This window comes from Cetorhinus maximus, chromosome 32 (assembly GCF_964194155.1).
Source record: "Cetorhinus maximus chromosome 32, sCetMax3.hap1.1, whole genome shotgun sequence".
Lineage (NCBI taxonomy): Eukaryota > Metazoa > Chordata > Chondrichthyes > Lamniformes > Cetorhinidae > Cetorhinus > Cetorhinus maximus.
In genome coordinates, this window is record NC_135910.1 from 17,373,042 (window position 1) to 17,385,389 (window position 12,348).

Sequence of the window (12,348 nt, forward strand, 5' to 3'; positions counted from 1 at the left end):
GCTGCTCTGAAACATTGTTGTTAATTTACCACCTACTCCTCATCTATTTTATGGAATATTTTGAGCGCTGATGGACCTAATTGTGTGAAGTGACTTGGAGGTGGTGTTGTCTCCAGCATTGAGAAAAAAACTTAAATGTGGAGTTGAAATGACATGGTCAGCGTTACTCTGGTTAATGACTGCCTCTTGTTGGTAATTCAGTCAGTTTCAGTAGTTCCTCAAAACAGGTTACAAAAGTTCACCTGTCTTTTCTACTCATATTTTCTCTTGAATGTACTGATTTACCGCTAGGGTGAGGTAAGGATATCCGAATACAAAAGCAAAATACTGTGGATGCTAGAAATCTGAAATAAAACAAAAAATGCTGGAAATACTCAGGTACTCCGAGAAAAAGAGTTAACGTTTCAGGTCAAGGTGACCTTTCATGCTGATTAACTCTGTTTCTGTCCATTGACTTGCTGTGTTTCTCTCCACTGACCTACTGAGTATTTCCAGCATTTTTTGTTTTTATTAAGGATATCCGAATCCTCTGGCACCTCACCTAAGTAAGTTTCCTCCATTTTGAGCATGGATATTCAACTGTGGCAGGCATCGTAACCAAGCCCATTTCCACACTTGCTTTTGAACTTGACTCACTTGATAGCAATCAGGCGTGGAAACTTTGATTTCCACTGCCGCCTTCCCTCGTCTAGTGATGCTAAGCCTAACTGTAGTACTCCAATAAATTTGCCTTTAAAAAGACACCATTTATTTAATTCTGACTGTGTGTATGTCAGTGATGCAGTTTAGCTATTCCCATGCTGCAGGTGCAATAAGATACAGTCCAGAATTAAAAAGGACTTTCAAAGTAAAACACTGCAAACTGGTGCCTGAAGCTTGAGAGAGAAATATTCAAAAGTACAAATTCTGGGATGGTCTGTGATCACTGACAATCAGCATTTTTGGAATGTGTTTGGGTCTGACCCGTCATTAAATTGTCACCAGCTCACTAGTGAGAAAACTTGAAAGTGGGAATGTAGATGTATGAAATCTGCGAGAGATAGATGTTGCTTATGAATCATTTGATGTTGCTGTTTAGCCCAGTCGAGGAAACGAAAGAATTCCCAAGCGAGGGGCACTCATGGTTTAAATGGTTCTTTTTCAAGCATGTCATGTGTATTGCTCAATTTATGAAATGTACACGTACAAGTTTTTCTAATGTGTGCTGGCAATGAAACTTAATTTATAGAGCTGTTTTCGAAATGAGACAATTATTCTCTCAATGTTCCCTTTCCCAACTTAATTTTCACCCCTTCTCTCCTGAAGATGCAAATTCAAGCTTCCAATCTTGCCCTCTCTTCTGTACATGAGTTTGGGGTGATGTGAATTGTACTAGCTGACCACTGTGGGCATTGCAGCTGAGCACTGCCTTCTCCCCAGCCAGCAGCCATGGAGACATGGAAGTCACTTGTTAGTAATCAAGAGCAAGCACGCTGGCTGTGACTGTGCCTCAAGTACAAGGGCACACAGACCAGTTATGGTGCCTCAGGCCGATTGTCTTCGCACAGACCAGGAATTGAACCTTGGAGTTGTAATTAATGACTGCTAGTTAAAATTACAGCTTTTAACTGGTCGATTTCGGAGTGCAATTTTATCATGAGTCATCAATTCTGGAGAAAAGTGGCCACTCATATTTCTCACTGAAAGGGGAAATTCAGCCATTGTGAAGGAGCTGTAACTCAACAGTTCTTTGACCATATTCAATGATCAGTAATGTGACCATAACATAAATTCTGAATAAACTCACTGACACTGGCACATCTGTTGCAAGTCACTACATATGAATTAATTTGAGTAACTTATAATTTTCAGAAATAAATGACATTTTAGGACCTTGTTTGAAATTATTATATATTGTAGCTCAGAATGATGCCATTCTCTCATCATACGCCTGTCAGCTGCCTGAAAGAGCCATTTACTCCCAGCCCCCTGCTCTTTCCACATACCCTTTTTAAAATATTTATTTTCAAATATTTATTCACTTTCCCTTTTAGAAGATATATTGGATTGTGTTTCCACTGCTGTTTCTAGTATGAAATTCCATGCCCTAGCAACCCGCTGTTTGGAAAGAATTCTCCTAATTTCTAATCTTTAATAAACGTTAATTTATATGACAATCGTTGCATTAATTGAATGGTTTTGTATTGTACCATCACTGAAAGGTTGTAATGTGAGTATGCCTCTGGAATCCAAGCTGACTTGGGAGTGAAGTGGTGTGCAACTCCCTCCTCTGGTTGTTATGTAAGCTTCAAACATTAAGTTCACAAAGGATTCTCAGACCAGACTCTGCAATACTGAGATTGAAATCATAGTTGACTGTTCAACCTTGTTGCAGTGCGGAGGTTAACGGAACTAGTTTTCTTACGGTTGTTGTCACTATCTCGTTCATAAAGCTGAGTCTTAGCATGTGATGGAAGAACTGAATGCTTATAGTACATCACGTATCTTTCTGTACTGAATACTTAGCTCATGTAGATGACTTAAATGAGGCAGTGTATATCTGATATTTCTTCTCATTCATTTTTTAATGGATTTACTGGTCAAAGGCAAACAAAATATTCCACCCACTCATCTGTTGAGAGGCTAATCCTTTGATTGTGAGTCTGTCTCCTCCATCAATGCCAATTCAAGAAGCACACTGTGCTTTGAAACACTGATCGCATTGCTATGTGCTGACTAAACCACGATGGTTAACTTTTCTGCTACAGAGCAGCTCGTTAATCTGATTCCATTGTTCAGTCCTGGTCTGTTAAGAGTACTGCCTTTTTGATTTTGTGCAGGACAATATATTCTTCCTGATACCATATTGTGTCTCGACTCCTCTCCAGGATAGAATGTGGACTTACTTCAAAGGCACACTGGACATAGCCAACTGTTTCCAGCTCGCTTCCAGACCACATTAAAAGCTTGATTCAGGGCTCTACTCCGGAAGGCATCATCTCTGCTGCTCCCACTGCTTTCACTCTATGCTGCAGTATTTTCACTTACTGGAACTGCAAGGGGGGATTTTCCTTTTAAAAGGTAATTTTTTCCTGCATGCTTTGACTCATATTGCTCGATTTAAAATTTTTAATATAAATTGGTGAGCAGCTCTTGCCAGCCAAATAATGTACCTCAAAATCCTGAAGCTCCTAATTTTAGATTTTGTTTAGTTACGACAATAAAAGGCCAGCTGTAACCTTCTGGAATACAGCCTTGATGTAAAATTCTGCAAATTGGTGTTTGTAAGAATTCTGTCAATAATCTGCATTCTTGTGTGTTCCCCTTTAAATTCTTTAAACCAGGCATTGTTACCCATCCAATATACAGGCAAGCTTTGTTAATTGTATAACAATTGGATGTTAATTGTATTCAGGTGGTGGGCATTAATTGGCAACGCGCCTGTGTTCAGTTCATAGCACCCTCGCCTTTGAATCAGAAGGTTGTGGGTTCATGTCCCACTCCCGGAAACCAAGAACTGTGAATGTACTCGAAAGAGTTACATGCGATCTGTTGATAACTCGAAAGAGTTACACAGGAGTAGGCTGAGGGGTTGTTGGCTGGAGGTGCACAATTACATAATATGTGTCTCTGTAAATGAAAGCTTGTAAGTGGATAAAGACTAGGCTCCAATATTCTTTCCTTCACTGTCTGGCCATCTGAATTCTAACAAGCTTCTTTCCTCTGTTGGGTTGTTTGTGTTAATGTGTATTCAAACCACCCCAGCAATTCGCAATTTTTTTTTTAGGGAAGCGCAGCCTATTATAAGTTAATAAGGTTCTCTCCCTGGCTTTCTAGTTGCAAATGTTAAAGTAACTGCTAGGAATTAGGGACAATGTGGTGCCTTTTTGGCCACCAGAAATGCCTGGCCTTAACTGATGACACAATAATTAAGGCTTAGAGCTCTTTGTAATTTTATAGTTGAGACTGTTTAATAGTTAGGTGGTGTACGGAAACACTGCTGTTCATTCATGTTTTTTTTAAAGATCAGTTTTGCTGTCCATCGCAAACGCTGCAATGTTTGTCGCATGAGTTCCAGGGAGGCCAACAGCCCTGAGGCTCCTCGACCAGCAGGTAGCTCAATAATGGGGGGCAGCCTCACCCAACATCCACACAAGCGCAATGGCCTTGTGCTGCTGAAGCCAAACATAGAACCCCAAAAGCTGCTCTGATAGAGATCCCTAAACTCAGCACAGAGTGAGGATCTAACCTAGTAATGTCTGGCCTGTGAGATTTTGTGCTGTACCAAGTAGTGCATTTACCCACCAAGCCCTCAAAAGCAAATTGCAGGCTGTTATAAATGAGTGCTTGCAAAAAATATGTCAGCATTACACTGTTCTCAATTTGACATCAGTTTTGTAACCCAGCAGCAGTATCTGTGACATTAGCACTTCTGTCTGTAAATTAATAAAATGAATGCAGGCTGCACTGTGTTATTCTTGCTTTGTGATTAGTTTTGACAGACTGGGATTTATGATCACCATTACTGAGCACGTATTAGCAATGCAAAGAAGGTCCTAGCACAGGTGTGTGATTTAACAGTCCATGTCACTGAATATGGACTTGTTTAATGTTATTGTGTATTTACATTGGCATCATTGAATAATTTCAAGCACTTACTTTCAATTTTATTGAAGTCTCTAAAGACTATTGGAAATCAATTTAGCATTATTTAAACCCTGAACTTACAATGTTTTTCAGGTTCCTGGAATTTCCATCACAATTTGAATCTGACTTACGTTAGCCCCTCAGAGCAGATTTGATAAAACGGGCTTCTTAACCATATGGGAAAGAGAATTTCCATTCCTATACACTTAAGTCCTCAAGATACCTTAAAGTCCTTCACAGTCACAGTTGCTTTTGAAGTTACTGTTGTTCTTCAGACTCATGACAACCAATTTGCGCACACCAAGATCCCACAAACCACAAATAAGATGAATGGCCAATTAATTTATTTTGGTGTATTGGCTGAGGGATGAATATTGGTGAGGACACTGGGAGAACTCTCCCCCCAACCTTCTCATCCAATAATACCTTATGTTCATGTTAACATAAGAGGATGTTGGTTCAGCATCTCATTAGAATAACAGTAAATCCAGCAATGCAGCACTCTTTCAGTAGTGCACCAAAGCATCAGCTTATGTTATGTGTTCACCCGTCAATCCTGTGTTCACTGACCTACATTGGCTCCTGGTCCAGCAATGTCTCGATGTTAAAATTTTCCTACCTGTATTCCAATCCCTTCATGGCCCTGCCCCTCCCTATCTCTGTCACCTCCTTCGATCATGCAACCCACTGATATCGTTGCGTTCCTCTAATTCTGGCCTTTTGCAAATTCTCAATTTAAATTGCTTCACAGCTGCCTGAGCCCTAAGCTCTGAAATTCCCACCCTAAACCTCTTTACCCCTCTGCTTCTCCTCCTATAAGATGCTCCTTTAAACCTACTTCTTCGACCAAGCTTTGGTCATCTGTCCTAATATCTCCTTAGGTGGCCCAGTGTCAAATTTTGTTTGATAACTGTGAAGTGCCTTGGGATGTTTTATTGCGTTAAATGTGCTATATAAATGCAAATCATGATGTGCTCAGAACTTGAACCCCCAACCTTTTAATTCAACAATAAATGTGCTACCAACTGAGCAAAGCTAACTAATCAGCCTGCGCCTCGGCATTTTCCTTGTGCATAAATGGTTATTTCATTTCTTTATCCTTCACTCTAGCTTAATTCCTCTCATATATTGGAGTATTGATATTGTGCCATTGGATAATGTATTTCTACAAACAAGGAGTACAGTTATATCAAGGGTTCCCAAGCATTTCATTATTACGAGTGCTTAGGCACATATCAAGGTGCCTTGTGGACCATACATAAAGTTTAAATGTATGTAACTGTTGCGTTTAAGTCAAGTGAAAGATACTATCTAACCTCTGGGTATGGCTAAGGCGACAGCAATAAGAACAGCCCTGGTCTATGAAATTTAAATTGGGCAAAATTATCAGTGAGAAATATAAGCATGAATAGAACAGGATTGCCTGGACTAACAGGCTTAAAGTGGCCTTTTGGCCCTGGTTTGGATGTCCCTGAGTTACAGTAATAACTAGTAGAATTCTAGATTTCTGTTTCCTGGATAGCAAAGTTCTGATGTGTACTGTTCTTTTCTTTGCTATTTTCTGTTTTCTTTTTGAGGTGCTGCCTCATGTTGGAGATGCATAACCACAGGTGTCTGCAGGCCTCCAGTGCTTTCCCATCTCTGTCTACCTTTCATGAGAATTTAGACAGCGAGTATTAACATGAATCACACCCAGCTCTAATTCTGTCCTCACTCAACCCACACCTCTCCCTACAGGGTTCATTGCATAGTGAATAAGAGTTCAAAATTTGTATGATTTTTTTTTTCCTCACCTTAGTCCAAGGTACTGGGACCAGTTTTAATGATCAGCTACCCCAGCACAGAATGAACAAGAATCTTTGGGTCTGCAAGGTTCAACTTTACACCAGTCAGTACCTTCACCCGCTCAGTATGAGGCTTTGCATCCAGTGCAGAGTTTTTGATTTAAGATGTTCTGCTGGCTGTTACACTGCAAACAAGTTTCTATGACAGTGCAATGCGAGCAAAATTTTCTTTGTATAACGAGCCTCAGCTCCCCTGGACTGCAGAACGGTTGATGAGGGTTGGGGTTAGTGGATCAAATTCCTGGAACTCCCTAACAGCACTGTGGGTATACCTACACCAGATGGACTGCAACGGTTCAAGAAAGCAACTTACTGCCACATTCTTGAGAGCACTTACGGATGGGTAGTAAATGTTGGCCTTGTCAGTGACGTTCAAATCCCATGAATGCATAAACAAAAGTGTGCCAAAGTTCCTACTCCTGATCCCTGCTCAAATGGTGTGCGTGTGTGCATGTGCATCGGGTGAAAATGGGATCAGCTGTGATGCCCACTGCATTTGAGCAGCCTGCATTTAACATTTGTTGTCTAGGTTCCAACATGACAATTTGGCACTTGAATGGAGTATAACAGCAGGAGTCTGCAAGAAGACGGCAAAAAAAGTCATGGATTTGTATAACGTGCAGACCTAATGGCCTCATTATTCTGGCACGGTGTACAGCCGGCAGTGAAATACCACAAACTGCCTGCATTCACTATTACTAATAAGTAATAAATCACATTGATACATCTCTTCAAAACACTTCACACAATGAATTACATTTGCAGTGGCTATGATGCGCTCATACATAATTACTTTTCATGAGGAATTTTATGACTGACTGTCAATTATTTTTTAATTTGCATATATTTTGCAATGGAACACACTTGTGTTTCTAAATTGCAAAGGCCCTTGGTGCTTTTTTTTCGCAACCCTCTTGAGAATCAGCTTACAGTGTTACTTTTCACCTTGGCAGGATTTGACGTTCATCTCAATTATGTTTGGGAAGAAGAAGAAGCGGGTGGAGATCTCGGCACCTGCAAATTTCGAGCACCGTGTTCACACCGGCTTCGATCAGCAGGAGCAGAAATTTACTGGGCTTCCAAGGCAATGGGAGAGCCTCCTTGAGGACACCGCTAAACGGCCTAAGCCGCTGGTCGACCCATCGTATATCACACCCATTCAGCTCGCTCCGCGGAAGGTATATTGCACAGTCATTCCCAGCAGCTCTCATTGAGATGTAATAAACTGTTAATTAATCAACCGGGATGATGTCCAGGGTGGGAAACCTATGAGGAGAGACTTCAAGATGCTGGGACTGAGAAGGCCAAGAATAGGTTTTTAACATTAAGAATTTTAATGGTCAAAGGATATTTCCTTTGATTGGAGAGTCAATGATAAAGGGCCATCAATTTAAAATTGTCAGGTGAGGTTGGAAGAAATGTCTTTGCGTGGTTTGTTAGAACCCAGAATACTTTGCCACAGGAAGTGATTGAAGCAGAGATTGAGTATCATGTAAATGTAAATTGGATAAATAGTTGAAATGGAGGAAGGTATACTGGAATGCACAAGGCAGTGTGGTTACTTTCCATAAAAGCAAAGTACTGCGAATGCTGGAAATCTGAAACAAAAACAGAAAATGCTGGAAAAACTCAGCAGGTCTGGCAGCATCTGTGGAGAGAAAGACAGAGTTAACGTTTCGAGTCTGTGTGACTCCTCTTCAGAGCTGAGGTTATTTTTCAATTGTTTTAACTAGGAGCTAGCACAGGTACAATGGGATGAATGGCCTCCTTTTATGTTGTAAGCATATGGCCTTGTTCTTTTAAAAAAATCTTTCAGCTGCCAAGAAGTCTATTATTTTCATGAACTTTTAAAGATAAATAAAGCAATTCATCAGAAGCTCCCCCGTGACTGTGAGTAAACGCTACAGTATTGAGCTGTGGCAGACCTGATTTGATCCCTAATGCGTGCTGAGTTAGCAGCTCTCACCCAGGCAAACAGGTTCAAGTGCTATATTTGGCTTTGGGGGTGCTTCAATTGGCCTTCTGAGCTAGAGGTGTAGAAACATCAACATATTGACCACTTAACCAAAATGATGCATCATATCTACCCCATGTTCAGGGTTAGATTCTGGGTGTTTTCTAATGTGAGAGCAATTATTAAGTCAAACATCTGAGATGTGTCATCGATTGAGGGAAAATTACAAAAAATATTGTTCTAATATTATTTAGAGTAGGGGCAACCTTTGAGAGCCACTTCTATGTTTTTATAAACCCAAGGGAGGGGCTCCTAAAATTAAGTTGTATAAATCTAAAGTTGCTGATACTGACAGACCTGGGTGCTTCCTTTAGGATTAATCCTGCAGTGAGGCTGCTGGGGTCATGAAATTCAAACAGAGCAAATGAGCAACAAAGAATGATATACGCACACCGGACTAAATTTCCAGCACTTCGAAATTATATTGCTAGTGCTTAGGGAAGCCAAGTGTGCCTCAGGTTTGGACACCCCACTCTGCTTTAGTCATATTATTTACTTGTTTGGCTGAACTGAGTGCTAACACCATTGTCAAAGGATGCTGAGTCTCAGCAGTGAAGCTCAGCAGAAACCAGTATTTATTTCTGACCAGCTAGGTGCCTGATTTGACTTGTTTTAAGCACTGTTTTGGTTGCTATACTGTCCCAGCTAGTGAGAGCCACATTAGTTAGAGTTTCTATTTGCCTAGTGTGAAGAACATACACACATCCTCCTTGTATGGAACACTACAAAAACCTGAGTGCAAGACTGTGTTTAGATACAGTTTGGCAATACTGCCGCTGCTGGAAATCAGAAATATAAACAAAGTGTTGGCCAGCAGTTCAGGCAGCATCTGTGGTGAGCAACAGAGTTAATGCTTCAGGTCGATGACCTTTTCTCATAACTCATTGGCGCTTCCACATAGCTAACAAAAAGACAAATGTTTTATCAATCATCGCTTCAACTGTGTGCTTGTGATACTGGTTTTCTTGCACTGTTAGTTAGATTCAGTGATGCTTCCCAAGAATTGTCTCTGGTGGAGTTGTCATTCACTGCTTAAATGAGTTTCCAAACCAGAGATAGGCTGAAAAGAAATTGTTGGCTCAGGGAGCTATAAATAAGGTTATAACAATCTGGTTTTGTTTAACTGGGTTCCTATTGATGACTGCCCCCTCTTTAAATCAGGGTGTCCATTTTCATTCAGTAAGCGAGAAAGTCCAAGTGAACTATGAAATTGGTGGTCTTAATTTTCTGAAGTTACCAAGTGAATGCCCGACTTGTGTTGCAAATTTAAAGTATGAGCATTTGAATTAGGAGCAGGAGTAGGCCACTCGGCCCCTCGAGCTTGCTCCTCCATTCAATAAGATCGTGGCTGATCTGATTGTAACCTCAACTCCGCATTCCCACCTAAATCCGATAACCTTTCATCCCCTTGCCTTTCAGGAATCTGTCTAACTCTGCCTTAAAAATATTCAAAGACTTTGCTTCTACCATCTTTTGAAGAAAAGAGTTCTAAAGACTCACAATCCCCTGAGAGAAAAAATTTCTCCTCATCTCCATCTTAAATGGGTGACCCCTTATTTTTAAAGAGAAATGTTTCAACTTTTCAAATTCCTGCAAAGCCTAGCATTTTACTGAAAATGTTCCAAATCATTGGAATCTTCATTCGTTATAGTGATTTCAGAGCATGCATTTGAAATTTCATTTTTGCGTTTGTCCGGTTATGAGTTGGTGGTGGGTGAATCATCTGGTACTATGCTGGACATCAGAAAGTGAGAGCTGCCTCTACTGGATGTATCCACATGCCTGTTTAAGACCATAACATAAGAAATCGAGGCAGGAGTAGACCATGTGGCCCCTTGAGCCTGCTCCACCATTCAGTATGATCATGGCTGATCATCTTACTCAACTCCACTTTCCTGCCCATTCCCAATATCCCTTGATTTCTCTAAAAGAGCAAAAATCCATCTATCTCAGCTTCGAATATACTCAAAGATGGAACATCTACAACCCTCTGGGGTAGAAAATTACAAGATCACAACCCTTTGAGTGATGAAATTTCTCCTTATCTCTGTCCTAAATAATCAACCACTTATCCTGAGACTGTGCCCCATGCTCAAACTTCCCCAGTCAGGGGAAACAACCTCAGTGTCTATCCTGCCAAGCCCCTTCAGAACATTTAATGTTTCAATGAGACCCCTCTCGTTCTTCTAAACTCCAGAGAGTATAGGCTAACTCAGCCTCTCATCCCAGGAGCAAATCTAGTGAACCTTCAATGTACCACCTCCAAGGCAATCATATCCTCCCTTAGTTATGGAGAAGCCATTCACAGATTTGACCAGTATCTCCGATTTTCCATTGTAATTGGGCATGGATGTTGGAGAGAAACATGGAACTCTTGGCTCTCACATCAAGGATTCCCTAAATCCTTGGCACCCTTTGCAACTGTGATATAGCTACTTAATTTCTGTAGTTTTGCCCGTGCGCAGGGTATGTCTGAATGCTTTACAAGGCTGAGGGAAGTTTTAAAAAAAAGTTAGAACATAAAGTAACAGAATTGTAAATTGATTTGAATCATCGCCAGTGTTGGGGAGCAGAAAACAAGGAACTTAGTTGCACAAGTCAGTGCTTGTGTGGCCAAGTAGAGGCACATATACACAGGTTAATGTGTTTGGTTTTGCACGGATGTAGTTTCCTCAGTTGGTTAGTAAAACTTCACCTGTTATAAGTGGGGCCCTATGGTGTAGGTATAATTTGTATAAGATCTTCCTCTCTTTCCCTTCCTTGCTCATCCCTTGAATCCCTTTTACAATGTTGATGCATTTACCCAATTCTTTATTAATCTGTGCCTTTTTCTGTCTTGGCTGATCTGACAGTGACTGGATGCTAGGGGGGATAGCACTTGGAGTTATTTTTGTGACCTTTTTGCACACTGAGCTGGTGCTGTGTTTCCTGGTTGTCTTAATGTGAAGTAAATGCAGGTTTCTGCAGAGGAGGGGGAAGCGACGACAGCACTGAATCACGAGGCACATTGAGAATATCGTTGAGGAGGAAAAAAATGTGGTGCTTTCAGATGGGCCTCACTGAATCTAGTGTCAGTCTGCAGCTATCTGTGCCTGGGACTGACTGGTACTGAGTAGCACAGGCATTCCAGCCAGTTGATTATGTGACTGCAGGTTAAGACATCTTCATTTCTTTATTAACTGCCAAACGTTTGCTGAGATTTAAATAAGTCAATTAAAAAAAAAAAATTCTGGCTTTGGCAAATGTCTCATCAGGATAATCTCAGTTTATGTAACTATCTCTTTCTAGATAGTTGTCATTCTGGAATACTGTATAGTAGAGAATGTTTAATTACATCAGTCCTCTGGTGAGTGAAATGTTGTTTTAATCTGGCCAGTTATATTAAACAAAACGGATTATTCAGGCATTAAGTCTCCACACAAGCTTCAACATCCATTGCTCTCATGAAGACACTCACAATTAAAAGCAAATCGACAGACAAATTTGGTGATGGGATCCCCTATAAATGCTTTAAAGATTTCCGCTTTAATCAGCGATGCTTTGGCATTCATTTAACTCGGGACTGGTTTAATTTTGCACAGAAATTTTAAATGGCTTTCTTTTCAATTATGTTCATTTTGCTACTGGCCAATTTTGAGAGCAGAAACGAGCTGAGGGGCGAAAAACCTAATGCAATCAGTAACTGCTTTGCATTTCACATGCAAAATAGGGGCCGCAGGTTAGTGTAGACCGCAATGATGCAGTGAAAACAAATAAGGCAGATTTTGCAGGGTATACGGTGACGGTGGCCTTGGCACGGGAAGAGAGTTGAAGATGAAACTAGATGGGTTGAGTGCCTTATTCCAGTCTCTCTCTGCCTTTGGA

General features: G+C 40.7%; 1 protein-coding gene across 7 annotated transcripts in view; it reads left to right on the forward strand.

The window, feature by feature from the left end:
* pak4 (p21 protein (Cdc42/Rac)-activated kinase 4) overlaps positions 1 to 12,348 on the forward strand; it is a 109,837-nt gene that overhangs the window by 65,116 nt on the left and 32,373 nt on the right. For 3 of the 7 annotated variants that reach the window (XM_078533223.1, XM_078533222.1, XM_078533227.1), the window contains exons 2-3: positions 2,820 to 3,060; positions 7,424 to 7,648. The exons of 1 other annotated variant lie outside the window; for it this stretch is intronic. In XM_078533223.1, the coding sequence (XP_078389349.1) occupies positions 7,445 to 7,648 (204 nt within the window). In that variant the 5' untranslated portion in view covers positions 2,820 to 3,060; positions 7,424 to 7,444. The remainder of the gene's footprint in view (positions 1 to 2,819; positions 3,061 to 7,423; positions 7,649 to 12,348) is intronic. 3 more of the 7 variants (XM_078533226.1, XM_078533225.1, XM_078533224.1) reach the window with 2 other exon arrangements.